The 15,543-nt window shown below is 43.4% G+C and overlaps 1 protein-coding gene across 1 annotated transcript in view; it reads left to right on the forward strand.

Annotated features, from left to right (window-relative positions):
• LOC110531155 (membrane-associated guanylate kinase, WW and PDZ domain-containing protein 1) overlaps window positions 1-15,543 on the forward strand; it is a gene marked incomplete at its 5' end in the record, with an annotated part of 158,243 nt that overhangs the window by 104,044 nt on the left and 38,656 nt on the right. The window contains 2 exons of the mRNA XM_036986939.1: window positions 8,337-8,371; window positions 14,608-14,872. Coding sequence (XP_036842834.1) covers window positions 8,337-8,371; window positions 14,608-14,872 — 300 coding nt within the window. The remainder of the gene's footprint in view (window positions 1-8,336; window positions 8,372-14,607; window positions 14,873-15,543) is intronic.

Raw genomic sequence — 15,543 nt, forward strand, 5'->3', positions numbered from 1 at the left:
AAAGAATACACGTCATGGACCCACACGCATATACACCCCCCCACACACACTCAAAAGTTGACTCTCACATTCCCACTTACACACGCATAATCAAACACACATTTTTGCTAATCTTAAACCAGTGCTGACATAGTACATATATGGTTTTGAAATCATCAATTCCACTACATCTGTGTTTGACATGAAAAGAGGAAGAGGGTTTCTGCACACACAGACACACACACAGTTTGTGACAGATGGCCAGGACATATTTTCAAGGCCTGATGAAATATAGAACCAGCCCCCAATCCCACACACTGTAACACATACACAATCACACACATACACACACACACGTACAAACCCATCAGCATATGCACGTGTTGTCATATGTCAATATGCATACATTCTCACACATATGGATGCAGGGACCCCCCCCCCCCCCCCACACACACACACACTTTCTCCCCATAATCTTGCCATTTAATAGCTGTTTCTATCTAGTCTGCTGACTGGGTCTGACACTCTTGAAACAGACCCAAGGAGTCCCTCTCTGAGCTGTGTTAAAGCTCAACTCACAGGCTACACTGCTCTTTCACTCCAACATGGTTTTTACTTCCCTTCACAGTATAATAACAATGACCAGGCCCTCTTAGTCATTCAGACAGCATGGTCTGCTCAGTATTCATAAGACTGGGCCTGGGCCAACGGAGTAACGGGCCAACGGATTCATGGTTCCGTTTCAGAGTATTGGAATTGCCCCTGTATCATATGTGCATATCATATGTATTTAACACACAGTGGCAGCAAGGACAGAACTGAGATAGGTGTACATCAATATCACAGTGCAGGAACTACTGTGACACAGTGAGGTGCTGAACGACGCATTAACATGCATTAGTACAACATGTACAGTGCCTTGCGAAAGTATTCGGCCCCCTTGAACTTTGCTACCTTTGGCCACATTTCAGGCTTCAAACATAAAGATATAAAACTGTATTTTTTTGTGAAGAATCAACAACAAGTGGGACACAATCATGAAGTGGAACGACATTTATTGGATATTTCAAACTTTTTTAACAAATCAAAAACTGAAAAATTGGGCGTGCAAAATGATTCAGCCCCCTTAAGTTAATACTTTGTAGCGCCACCTTTTGCTGCGATTACAGCTGTAAGTCGCTTGGGGTATGTCTCTATCAGTTTTGCACATCGAGAGACTGAATTTTTTTCCCATTCCTCCTTGCAAAACAGCTCGAGCTCAGTGAGGTTGGATGGAGAGCATTTGTGAACAGCAGTTTTTAGTTCTTTCCACAGATTCTCGATTGGATTCAGGTCTGGACTTTGACTTGGCCATTCTAACACCTGGATATGTTTATTTTTGAACCATTGCATTGTAGATTTTGCTTTATGTTTTGGATCATTGTCTTGTTCGAAGACAAATCTCCGTCCCAATCTCAGGTCTTTTGCAGACTCCATCAGGTTTTCTTCCAGAATGGTCCTGTATTTGGCTTCATCCATCTTCCCATCAATTTTAACCATCTTCCCTGTCCCTGCTGAAGAAAAGCAGGCCCAAACCATGATGCTGCCACCACCATGATGATGAGCTGTGTTGCTTTTACACCAAACATAACGTTTTGCATTGTTGCCAAAAAGTTCAATTTTGGCCAGAGCACCTTCTTCCACATGTTTGGTGAGTCTCCCAGGTGGCTTGTGGCAAACTTTAAACAACACTTTTTATGGATATCTTTAAGAAATGGCTTTCTTCTTGCCACTCTTCCATAAAGGCCAGATTTGTGCAATATACGACTGATTGTTGTCCTATGGACAGAGTCTCCCACCTCAGCTATAGATCTCTGCAGTTCATCCAGAGTGATCATGGGCCTCTTGGCTGCATCTCTGATCAGTCTTCTCCTTGTATGAGCTGAAAGTTTAGAGGGACGGCCAGGTCTTGGTAGATTTGCAGTGGTCTGATACTCCTTCCATTTCAATATTATCGCTTGCACAGTGCTCCTTGGGATGTTTAAAGCTTGGGAAATATTTTTGTATCCAAATCCGGCTTTAAACTTCTTCACAACAGTATCTCGGACCTGCCTGGTGTGTTCCTTGTTCTTCATGATGCTCTCTGCGCTTTTAACGGACCTCTGAGACTATCACAGTGCAGGTGCATTTATACGGAGACTTTATTACACACAGGTGGATTGTATTTATCATCATTAGTCATTTAGGTCAACATTGGATCATTCAGAGATCCTCACTGAACTTCTGGAGCGAGTTTGCTGCACTGAAAGTAAAGGGGCTGAATAATTTTGCACGGCCAATTTTTCAGTTTTTGATTTGTTAAAAAAGTTTGAAATATCCAATAAATGTCGTTCCATTTCATGATTGTGTCCCACTTGTTGTTGATTCTTCACAAAAAAAATACAGTTTTATATCTTTATGTTTGAAGCCTGAAATGTGGCAAAAGGTCGCAAAGTTCAAGGGGGCCGAATACTTTCGCAAGGCACTGTATTTGAGCTGCTGCTCTTTAGACTATCGATATATATTTGAGTGGCGTTAGGTAACCCAGCTAGAACGTAATAGCCACACCACCAATTGGCCACACCTGATCCTAATGAGTGCTTGTTTCCTTTGAAATGGGGTCTGTTTGAATACACTAGAACAGATTTGTATGCATGAAAACACATTGCATCCTGACTCCATCTATGTGGTGCAGTGGACTAGTTCCATGGATAGAGAACTGAAGATTATAGGTTTGAATCTCAATGATGCTTGACTCATGCCTAAGGAAATTAATTTCCATGTGTCCTATTTGTGCTTGGAGTAAAAAAAAAATGTTTTACCAAAAAATCAGTTTTGAAAAGTATATGGCAAATATACATCCAATATGGATGGTGTTAAGCGATGGGAAGGGTTGAATGGACCTGAAGGTTGGGAATAAAAACAACTAATAACAACAAGATAACTATTGTAAAACATACTGGGTCCGTAAAACATATATAGATTGAGAACATTTGTGAAAGAAATAGATGGATAGGTTGAGGTTAAAAGAAGGACAGGAGTAAAAGCAAACAAAATAGAACTATTGTAAAATAGACAGTGCAAAATGTATATAGTATGCTTAAGCTGGAAGTGGAAACTAAGCGTTGTTTTTCACAAGCTTACTCCAATGATGTATGTTAGTATGAATGTATGTACGTACGTACCTACCTACCAGTCAAAAGTACATACGTACCTACCTATCAGTCAAAGTTTGGATTCATTCATATTCATTCAAGGGTTTTTCTTTATTTTTGTTATTTTTGAAATTGTAGAATAATAGTGAGGACATCACAACTACGAACTAACACATATGGAATCATGTAGTAACCAAAAAAGTGTTAAACGAATCAAAATATATTTTAGATTTTTCAAAGTAGCCACCATTGATGATAGCTTTGCACACTCTTTGAATTCTCTCAACCAGCTTCAGCTGGAATGCTTTTCCAACAGTCTTGAAGGAGTTTCCACAAATGCTGAGCACTTGTTGGCTGCTTTTCCTTCACTCTGCGGTCCATCACATCCCAAACCATCCCAAAATTGTTGCAACCCCTATTACTAGCCGGTTCAACCTCTCTTTCGTTTCATCTGAGATTCCCAAAGATTGGAAAGCAGCTGCGGTCATCCCCCTCTTCAAAGGGGGGGACACTCTTGACCCAAACTGCTACAGACCTATATCGATCCTACCCTGCCTTTCTAAGGTCTTCGAAAGCCAAGTCAACAAACAGATTACCGACCACTTCGAATCCCACCACACCTTCTCAGCTATGCAATCTGGTTTCAGAGCTGGTCATGGGTGCACTTCAGCCACACTCAAGGTCCTAAACGATATCTTAACCACCATTGATAAGAAACAATACTGTGCAGCCATATTCATTGACCTGGCTAAGGCTTTCGAATCTGTCAATCACCACATCCTCATCGGCAGACTCGATAGCCTTGGTTTCTCAAATGATTGCCTCGCCTGGTTCACCAACTACTTCTCTGATAGAGTTCAGTGTGTCAAATCGGAGGGCCTGTTGTCCGGGCCTCTGGCAGTCTCTATGGGGGTGCCACAGGGTTCAATTCCTGGGCCGACTCTCTTCTCTGTATACATCAATGATGTCGCTCTTGCTGCTGGTGAGTCTCTGATCCACCTCTATGCAGACGACACCATTCTGTATACTTCTGGCCCTTCTTTGCACACTGTGTTAAAAACCCTCCAGACGAGCTTTAATACCATACAACTCTCCTTCCGTGGCCTCCAACTGCTCTTAAATACAAGTAAAACTAAATGCATGCTCTTCAACCGATTGCTGCCTGCACCTGCTCTGGACGGTTCTGACTTAGAATATGTGGACAACTACAAGTACCTAGGTGTCTGGTTAGACTGTAAACTCTCCTTCCAGATTCTCATCAAACATCTCCAATCCAAAGTTAAATCTAGAATTGGCTCCCTATTTCGCAACAATGTATTCTTCACTCATGCTGCGAAACATACCCTCGTAAAACTGACCATCCTACCGATCCTCGACTTCGGCGATGTCATTTACAAAATAGTCTCCAATACCCTACTCAATAAATTGGATGCAGTCTATCACAGTGCCATCCGTTTTGTCACCAAAGCCCCATATACTACCCACCACTGTGACCTGTATGCTCTCGTTGGCTGGCCCTCGCTTCATACTCGTCGCCAAACCCACTGGCTCCAGGTCATCTACAAGCCCCTGCTAGGTAAAGACCCCCCTTATCTCAGCTCGATGGTCACCATAGCAGCACCCACCTGTAGCACGAGCTCCAGCAGGTATATCTCTCTGGTCACCCCCAAAACCAATTCTTCCTTTGGCCGCCTCTATTTCCAGTTCTCTGCTGCCAATGACTGGAACGAACTACAATAATCTCTGAAACTGGAAACACTTATCTCCCTCACTAGCTTTAAGCACCAGCTGTCAGAGCAGCTCACAGATTACTGCACCTGTTCATAGCCCATCTTTAAATTGCCCAAACAACTACCTCTTCCCCTACTGTATTTATTTATTTATTTTGCTCCTTTGCACCCCATTATTTCTCTCTACTTTGCACATTCTTCCACTGCAAATCTACCATTCCAGTGTTTTACTTGCTATAATGTATTTACTTCGCCACCATGGCCTTTTTTGCCTTTACCTCCCTTATCTCACCTCATTTGCTCACATTGTATATAGACTTATTTTTCTACTGTATTATTGACTGTATGTTTGTTTTACTCCATGTGTAACTCTGTGTTGTGGTATGTGTCGAACTGTTTTGCTTTATCTTGGCCAGGTCGCAATTGTAAATGAGAACTTGTTCTCGACTTGCCTACCTGGTTAAATAAAGGTGAAATAAATAAATACATAAAATTGGGTTTAGGTTGAGTGATTGTGGAGGCCAGGTCATCTGATGCAGCACTCCATAACTCTCTTTCTTGGTCAAACAGCCCTTACACAGCCTGGAGGTGTGTGTTGGGTCATTGTCCTGTTGAAAAACAAATGATAGTCCCACTAAGCGCTAACCAGATGGAATGAGGTATCGCAGCAAAATGCTGGGGTAGCCATGCTGGTTGAGTGTGCCTTGAATTCTAAATAAATCACTGAAAATGTCACCAGCAAAGCACCTCCACACATTCACACCTCCTGCACTCCATGCTTCACGTGGCAACCACACATGCGGAGATCATCCATTCACCTACTCTGATTCTTACAAAGACATGGCGGTTAGAACCAAAAATCCCATATTTGGACTCATCAGACCAAAGGACAGATTTCCACCGGTTTAATGTCCATTGCTCTTGTTCCTTGGCCAGAGCAAGTCTCTTCTCACTGGTGTCCTTTAGTAGTGGTTGCTTTGCAGCAATTTGACCATGAAGGCCTGATTCACACAGTCTGCCTTTCCTATGGCGGTCCTCATGAGAGCCAGTTTCATCATAGCGTTTAATTGTTTTTGGGACTGTACTTGAAGAAACTTTCAAAGTTCTTGAAATGTTCCGTATTGACTGACCTTCATGTCTTAAAGTAATGATGGACTGTAATTTCTCTTTGCTTGTTTGAGCTGTTCTTGCCATAATATAGACTTGGTCTTTTTCCAAAAAGGGCTATTTTCTGTATACCACCCCTACCTTGTCACAAGCATTAAGAAGGAAAGAGATTCCACAAATTAACTTAACAAGGTACACCTGTTAATTGAAATGCATTCCAGGTGACTACCTCATGAAGCTGGTTGAGAGAATGCCAAGAGTGTGCAAAGCTGTCATCAAAGCAAAGGGAGGCTACTTTGAGGAATATCAAATGTAAAATATATTTTGATTTGTTTTGGTTACTACGTGATTCCATATGTGTTCTACAATGTAGAAAATAGTAAAAATATAGAAAAACTGTGGAATGAGTAGATGTGTCCAGATTTGTGTCCAGACTGGTACAGACTGGTACTTTATTAAGGCGGCCGGTAACCTAATGGTTAGAGCATTGGGCTAGTAACCGAAAGGTTTCTGTATTGAATCCCCGAGCTGACAAGGTAAAAATATGTCGTTCTGCCCCTGTCTGTCATTCTGCCCCTGAGCAAGGCAGTTAACCCACTGTTCCCCGGGCGCCGAAGACGTGGAATTTGATTAAGCCTACGATTCAGAGGGGTTGGGTTAAATGCGGAAGACGTGTTTCAGTTGAAGGCATTCAGTTGTACAACTGACTAGGTAGCCCTCCTTTCCCTATATATATTTGCAAAAAATATATACGGGGAGTTGGAAGTGATGCAGACAATTACATTGATCTATCTGCAGTATTAAAAAACGAACAAAAACAAAGTAAACATTTTTCAAAAAAGGCTTTGCCATGTGTTTTCTTTGTGCTGGGTCGCGGGGAATAGTGACAGCCTGAGGGTATATCTGCATCGGCCACACGTGAAACTTAAATAAGTTTAAGACTAAAGTGTGGGATTGGCTTCATCTAAGGTGGATGTAGGTAGTGGCGCCGAGCTCAGGTACTATAGATGAAGATGCCTCAGGGATCAAATACTCACAAGGAGGTATTAATAATACCTTCTCTAGAAGGTACCGATGCAGTATGCTGCCTTATTGTTAAACCGAAAGTGCTGCTGTTGTTCGATAACTACCTTCTAGAAGTGTCAAGCTCTTCCACAGGTTGAACGCATTGTCAAACACCCTCATTACAGTTTCCCATCTAGTTAATATACAGTTTTCTTTCTCCAAATGATAAAAACATTGTCTGTTGAATTGATACAAAGACAAAAAAGGTGAGGGAGAATAGAGAGCTTATCGGTCTCTGTGTTGTTCTGGCAGTACTTGTTGTCATGGATTCCTTACCAGTTGTTTGAAACAGGTTGATGATTTTATCAGTTGATTTGACAACATAAGTTTCTGTTTCACAGAGAAACGCTGTATTAATAGAAATCGTATGTGTGGGAGGTTTGAAATAAGATGTCAACTTTAAATGTAAATTATTATTATATTCATCCCATTACTTCTTGCATGTTTTGTATTGTGTGGTATCCCCAGACAATTGACTCCCTGTGTGAATATTTCATTAGGAGAGAGGGAAAGTAAGAGGAGAGGTAAGAGAGAGAGAGGTGGGGGGTGGGGGGAGGGGGTGGATGCCAGCAAGCAAACAACACCATGCAAGGAAAAGGAGAGGGAAGGCATAGGGAAACAAAATCTGCTTTTCAATGTGCGAGTGTTGAGCAGAGGAGCTGCTGCCTGCTGTAGGTGAACACACAGAGAGACGTTCAGAAGATGCTCTCAGTGAGAGGGGAGCTGACGCTGGGCTTTCATATCATGCTCAAGCTCCTGGACTCCTTCTCTGCTGGTAATAGTTGAAATTCTGCCTGCAGAGCGCTCCGTCTTGCCGACCCGCCGAGGTAGAACCTATTGTTTGGTGGTTTAATCGCTCTGTGGCTCAGTGTTCTCTCTCTGTGGATCGGTGGATGGGAGCAACCCTCTGCAGCTGTAGCATCAGTCAGTGAGCCTCACTAATGCAGATAGATCAATAGCTCTTGTCCTAATAGCAGGCGAGAGAGAGAAAGCGGGTGAGAGAGAGCAGAGCAGAGATCGCTGTGGCTAACGCGCAATGTAGTGCAGTGGCACTTGTAGAAAGAGGGAATGAGTGAAAAGAAGAGCGAGTGAGAGCTGGACTAGCTCTACTTTTCTCTGCAGCAGGACCCGTCGTCCATCACTCAATCCTTGCGTCCCTCTGTCCGTCCGTCCTTCCTGGGAAGTGGTTGTTTTTGCTCTGGGTGGGGTGGGGGAAGTGGGGGGGTTACAAAGTTACACTTGCCATTGATACTCTCTCTGTCTCTCTGCCGCTGCTTTGCAGGAGTGGTGGCGGCCAAGAGGAGCCCCAAGCTGGTGGTGAGTACACCACAACTCTCTTCTCCCTCATCTCCTCCCTTCTGCATTTGTTTGTGTTATTCCCCCCGTGCATGCCCACTTCCTACTGGATGGATGTGGGGGCTATTTAAAGAACAAAAGATATGGAGATAAGGAAGACAGGATTCTAATCTTTCCTTTTCCGCTCTCCATCCAGCCTTCCATAGACCTCCCCTGCTACTTTCCTTTTTCCCCACTTTCTTTCTTTGACTCTCTCGCCCCCTCACTGTGACCCCCTTTTTCTTTCACTCGCAAGCTCTCCATTGCTCCCTCTCCTAGGTATTTTCTCTCTCTCCATTGTCTTTCTCTCTCTCTCTCTTTAACCCCTTCCTTCCCTCCATCTCTCCCATGCTGTCATTGAGTGATTTAAGGGTAGCCTGGGTGTCCTGATTGAGTCATTGTAATGGTGTCCAGCTGGTAAGGAGGGCACAGGGTCATGGATGAGGGGAAAGGAGGATGAGAGGAGAGAGGGGTTGTCTTATACCAGTGGCTAGTTGAAACTAGTTGAAATGCACAGAGCCAAGGACGAGGGGAAAAGAGATACAAAAGGTATCGATAGAGTGAAGATAGAGTGAAGAGGAGAGATTAACAAATGATGATGGAATAAGGGAGAGAACTGAAGGGAATGATGGAGCCGTTCTACGGGACTGACTAGCTACCTCAGTACTGGAGCGGTGGGATGGTCTCTCCGGGGACAATCACTTTATTCTGAGGTTTAAAGAGCAAACGCCTCCTCATCTTTACGACTCATCGTAACCTGATGAGAAATCAATGCTGGCTGTTAGGAGACTCCATCACCGCTGTGAAAGACACACCCATAGCATCCCCTGGAGCGTCGTCCAGAGGGGAAAGTTGTCCCCAAAAAACTGATCTGAGGTCAGTTTTGTGTTCTGCCTACCTATCCTCCTGAGACCGAGCAATTCATTTTTGTCCATTTGTTTTTTGGTCCGTATCTCTAAGGCCATACATGCCCATGTGTTAGGTCCTGTTGTACCTTTGAGAGGACATTTTGGGCTTTTCAATGATATCATAGGTGTGGGGGTGTCACCTTGATATTTCTTTCTTTCTGGTTCTTAAAAATGTATACCATCACAATTAGTACATTTTGTGGTAAGTGTGTGTAATTATAATTTTTGTGATATTCAAAATGTTTATAATAGGTAAATATCTCACATTTCACAAACAAAAGACCTGGAAAATTATTAACATTTCCCTCAATGTTGCATTAATGCAATTCCACGAAATGTGCAGCAGCAGATTGGATAATGTACTATTTTATTTTTTGCCAAACAGGTTGTCAGATGGAAGCCTATAACCTAGAGTATTTACTTCACACAAAGTTGTCATAAATAAAGCACACACATAATTGACACTGACAGTCTGCACAGGAGACCTGAATGCAGTTTAGAGCTCTCATCAGAACTGAAAATTCGATCCCGGTCTGTCCCAATCCCAGTGGGCTGAAGCCCGTACCCAGGCCTGGTCCGACATCACAGAAATTAAATGAGCCCGAACCCAGAAAAAAAGCCAGAATTCTAGAAACAGTAGTATGTTGATGTAAACCAGTGTTGATAATAACAAGGTGAAGGCGGGCAGCAGCAGAGTGAGGATATGAAGAAACAGTAGTATGTTGATGTAAACCGGTGTTGATAATAACAAGGTGAAGGCGGGCAGCAGCAGAGTGAGGATATGAAGAAACAGTAGTATGTTGATTTTATCCTCCTGATTTCTGCTTACAAGCAAAAATAAAAGCAGGGGGTACCAGTGACACGCTCAATACGGAGAGGTCAGATGACCCGGATGCTATGCTACTGGACTGTTTTGCTAGCACAGACTGGCATTTGTTCCAGGATTCATCAAATGGCATTGAGGAAAATACCACCTCAGTCATCGGCTTCATCAATAAGTGCATTGATGATGTTGTCCCAACAGTGACCGTACATACATATCCCAACCAGAATCATGGATTACAGGCAACATCCGCATCGAGCTAATGGCTAGAGCTGCCACTTTCAAAGATTGTGACACTAATCCGGACTATTTATAAGAAATCCCGCTATGCTCTCAGACAAACCATCAAAAAGGCAAAGCGTCAATAGAGGATTAAGATTGAATCCTACTACACTGGCTATGACACTCGTCGGATGTGGCAGGGCTTGAAAACTATTACAGACTAGAAAGGGAAACCCAACCACGAGCTGCCCAGTGACGCGAGCCTACCAGACAAGCTAAATGTACTTTATGCTTGCTTCGAGGCATGCAACACTGAAGCATGCATGAGAGCACCAGCTGTTCTGGACGACTGTGTGATAACTCTCTCGGTAGCCGATGTGAGCAAGACCTTTAAACAGGTCAACATTCATGAAGCTGTGGGGCCAGATGGATTACCAGAATGTGTACTCAAATCATTCGTGAACCAACTGGCAAGTGTATTCACTGACTGTAATACCTACATGTTTAAAGCAGACCAACCATAGTTCCTGTGCCCAAGGAAGCAAATGTAACCTGCCTAAATTATTACCGCCCGGTAGCACACACGGCTGGTCATGGCTCACATCAACAGCATCCTCCCGGATACTCTAGACCTGCCCCAACAGATCCACAGATAATGCAATATTAATGACACTCCACACTGCCCTTTCCTACTTGGACAAAAGGAACACCTATGTGAGTGCTGTTCATTGACTACAGCTCAGCGTTCAACACCATAATGGCACAGAGCTCATCACTAAGCTAAGGACCCTGGAACTAAACACCTCCCTATGCAACTGGCTTCTGGACTTCCTGACAGGCCGTCCCCAGGTGGTAAGGGTAGGCAACAGCACGTCTGCTACAGCACGTCTGCTGTTCTTTTTCCCTTCTTGTACTCCCTATTCACCCACAACTCCAACATCATTATGTTTTCTGACGACACAACAGTGGTAGGCCTGATCACCGACAGCAATGAGACAGCCTATAGGGAGGAGGTTAGAGACCCGGCAGTGTGGTGCCAGGGCAATAATCTCTCCCTCAATGTGAGCAAGACAAAAGAGCTGATCGTGGACTACAGGAAAAGGCGGGCCGAACAGGCCAATTTAACATTGACAGGGCTGTAGTGGAGCGGATCGAGAGTTTCAAGTTCCTTGGTGTCCACATCACCAACAAACTATAATGTTCCAAACACACCAAGACAGTGGTTAAGAGGGTATGGCAACACCTTTTCCCCCTTAGGAGACTGAAAAGATTTGGCATGGGTCCCCAGATCCTCAAAAGGTTCTACAGCTGCCCATCGAGAGCATCTTGAACAGTAGCGTCACCGCCTGGTATGATAACTGCTCAGGATCTGACCATAAGGCGCAACAGAGTGTAGTGTGTATGGCCCAGTACATCACTGGGGCCAAGCTTCCTGCCATCCAGGACCTATATAGTAGACTGTGTCAGAGGAAAGCCCAAAAAAGTCACTCAAGTCATAGACTGTTTTCTCTGCTACCGCACGGCAAGCGTTACCGGTGTGTCAAGTGTAGGACCAAAAGGCTCCTTAACAGCTTCTACCCCCAAGCTGAACAATTAATCAAAACTATTTACATCTATGCATAGTCACTTTACAAATTACCTCGGCTAACCTGTACCCCCGCACATTGACTCTGTACCGGTACCCCCTTTTTATTATTTTGTACTTTTGTTTATTTAGTAAATATTTTATATATTTTTAACTCTTTCTTAAACTGCATTGTTAAGGGCTTGTAAGTAAGCATTTCACGGTAAGGTCTACACATGTTTTATTCTGCGCATGCAACAAATAAAGTAACAAATAACGTTTTTTTCCCTTGATATATAAACCATGTCCTCACTTCCTCCCCATTATTCATGAGCTGATCTGCTATCTGCATAATCATCAACTCGATTTAGCCAAATATTCTGTCATTCGTCATTGGAGGTTGTCTAGCAAGCTTAACAACTTTGGTCATTTGACTTTTTTTGACTGCTTTACAACGTTTGAATGAATCGACAATGCTGGCCTATTCTGGGTGTGCTCTGTGTGTCCTGAGCGTGCTCTGTGTCGGAGTGGCATATCAAGATGCTGATTTAACAACATGGTCATTATACAGGTACACCTTGTGCTGGGGACAATAAAAGGCCACTGTAAAATCAGCAGTTTTGTCACACAACATAATGCCACAGACGTCTCAAGTTTTAAGGGAACATGCAATTGGCATGCTGACTTCAGTAATGTCCCCCAGAGCTGTTGACAGAGAATTGAACATTACTTTCTCTACCATAAGCCTTTTCCAACAGACTTTTAGAGAATTTTGCAGTACAGTACGTCCAACCGGCCTCCCAACTGCAGACCACGTGAATGGCGTCATGTGGGCAAGGGGTTTGCTGATGTCACATTGTGAATAGAGTTCCCCATGGTGGGATTATGGTATGGGCAGGCAACGAACACAATTGCATTTTATCGATGACAATTTGAATGAACAGAAATACTTTGACGGGATCCTGAGGCCCATTGTGAGGTCCATTTAAAAAAAATATATATCTGTGACCAACAGATGCATATTTGTATTCCCAGTCATGTGAAATCCATAGATTAGGGCCAAATGTATTTATTTAAATTTACTGATTTCCTCTTATGAACTGTAACTCAGTAAAACCTTTGAAATTGTTGCATGTAGCATTTCTATTTTTGTTCATTTTAGACTGTAAATATTCATTTTATTTGCTGTGAAATGTATAAATAGCGGCACAGCCAATACGTCAATGTGGCACAGCCACAATCTTATTTTGGGGAACCCTGAGTGACCAAACTTTGTGTTAAACGCTTTGAATTGGCATTTCCAATTTTCGCGTATTTCCGGGGACTTAGTAGTAGATTTTCGGGGAAATATATTAATCCCTATTTCCTTCTCCCAAGTGTGTTTTTATTATGACGATTCATCAACCCTTAGGTCTTCATAGGGTGCCTATAGTCAAAATCAGTGCTTATGGCCAACTTCTACCCAGAGCCATCCATAAAGTATGTACTGTAGACTACAGGAATACATGTATACTACAGCAGGGATAATACTTCACATACATACTTCAGTGTTCCTGTTAACAGGAAGCTGGGAAATTTGGGATTAGAGATTAACAGGGATGTGGCATCAGTCATAGTAGGGGCGTCGCCGATTGAGGTCATGTGACAGGGTGGGGGAGGGGGAGGGGCAGGGTGCTGTAGGGGTCGAGAGGGACCAATGGTGACCCTGGTTGGCTGTCACCGTTGATTAGTTTTTCTCAGGGGAAAGCAGGCTTTTCCCCCTCTGTGTTATATCATTGAAATGTCAGGCTGCATGCAACTCTGTGTCAGCCTCTAAGAGCTGTTCTGCCTCTGGTGCTGGGCTTTAAATATGTGTTCAGAGTACACTGCCATATGCAAGAAGGACCCAACTGTCTTGGTGTATTTGCAACTCTCTCTTGATCAAAATGAAGTGTTGGCTTGTAAGTGTGTTTTTGTTTCTACTAACAAAACTATTTTGAAATGTGTTAACTTTTCTTTTCATGATTTGTGTTGGTTTTAATATTTGAATAACCATAAGAAATATAATTGAACCGTAAAAAATCTTAATTGAAATAGACACAACTTGATGACATGATTTCCTTGAACTAATCCACAGTCCATTTTGATTAGCTTCTTCGAAATGTCCCTTTGTCTTAGCCAGGCTTAGTGGTCATGTATTCAGTGATTTGTCTTGGACTGAATATATGAATTTGAAATCAAAGAAAGTATCTTAACAATAAATGTGTTTACACGTAGAACGTAGTGTGTGTATGAATAAAGAGCATGGATGAAGAAGGCATTGTGGTGCTCATTTGAATTTCGGCATCAGACCAATGCCTACTTCATACTTAAAACATGTGTTTCTGTGTGTGGGTGTCATAGAAACCATCTCTCCCCCAACACTATTAGACTACAGCTCTAACTGACAGTCACACTCAATTCACTTGGTGTTTCTATGATGTTGACCTTGGATTATTGTTACCTTCTTCTCGCTCTCTACTACCTTCCCTTCTTACGGATCTCTCTTTCTTTTCTCTCCACATCTTTCTTATTTCTATCTTATTCGTCTCTCTTTCTTCCCCTCTTAACCCTCCCTTTCTCACTATCACCTCACCTTCTCCTCTCGTCTTATCTCTCTCCCCCGTGTTGCACCCTCTCCCCCCCTCCCTCCTCTCTCTCCCTCCCCATTCTGTCCATTCAGCAGCAGCTGGAGAGGAAGGACAGTCAGAGCAGCTCCCAGCACAGTGTGTGCAGCCATCGCAGCACCCACACAGACTCCCCCAGCCACCCCCCCTCCAACATGCCCAGTGAGGCCATGGCCCCCCCTCCGGCCGCACCCACTCAGCCACTGCCTGGCTTGCCTCCGCTGCCCACCCAGGACCCTGTAGATGGCACCATGACCCTCCAGAAGAAGCCAGACCCCTTCAAGATCTGGGCCCAGTCCAGGAGCATGTATGAGAGCAGACGTGAGTAGACTCAAAATCAAATACTTCATTGTGGTTTATGATGACAACTGATAAAGGTAGGTTCAACAATGTTGCCAAAAAATATTAGATATAATATATATTTTATAGATACAGATACAGGTACAAACAGGTACAAACGTTGAGACATTAGTGAATGAGCCATGTATTTAATAATCCTGTCTGTTGTTTGGTGGGAAGAGAGGAACTTTTCACATTTTTCTGTTTGGAATATACTAGAGAGCGTATCAATTTATTGAAAGTGTGTGGGTGTTGCATTGAATCCTGGAGGAGAATCATTGTTGAGTACTTTGTAGGAACAGCTCATTGTGCGTGTGCGTGCGTGCGTGCGTGCGTGCGTGCGTGCGTGCGTGTGTGTGTGTGTGTGTGTGTGTGTGTGTGTGTGGTATGACTCAAACCTGACTCAAACCTGACTCTATGACAAAAGGTGTCTCAGAGAGCATAGTCTCCTTGAAAAACAGACGTGTTTCCTGCTCTGTGGTACTATCGACATCTCCTGCAATATGAAGCACCTGCATTTCCAAACACTGTGTAGGTGTGTGTATACTGCCTTGCCACCGGAAGAAGGGGTTAAAAATGAAGGGTCACATACATCCTACCTTGCTGACGGCTCAGAATTTAAGTATGATATATCCAATGTTGACCCAAGCTTA

This window comes from Oncorhynchus mykiss, chromosome 9 (assembly GCF_013265735.2).
Source record: "Oncorhynchus mykiss isolate Arlee chromosome 9, USDA_OmykA_1.1, whole genome shotgun sequence".
Taxonomy (NCBI): Eukaryota; Metazoa; Chordata; class Actinopteri; order Salmoniformes; family Salmonidae; genus Oncorhynchus; species Oncorhynchus mykiss.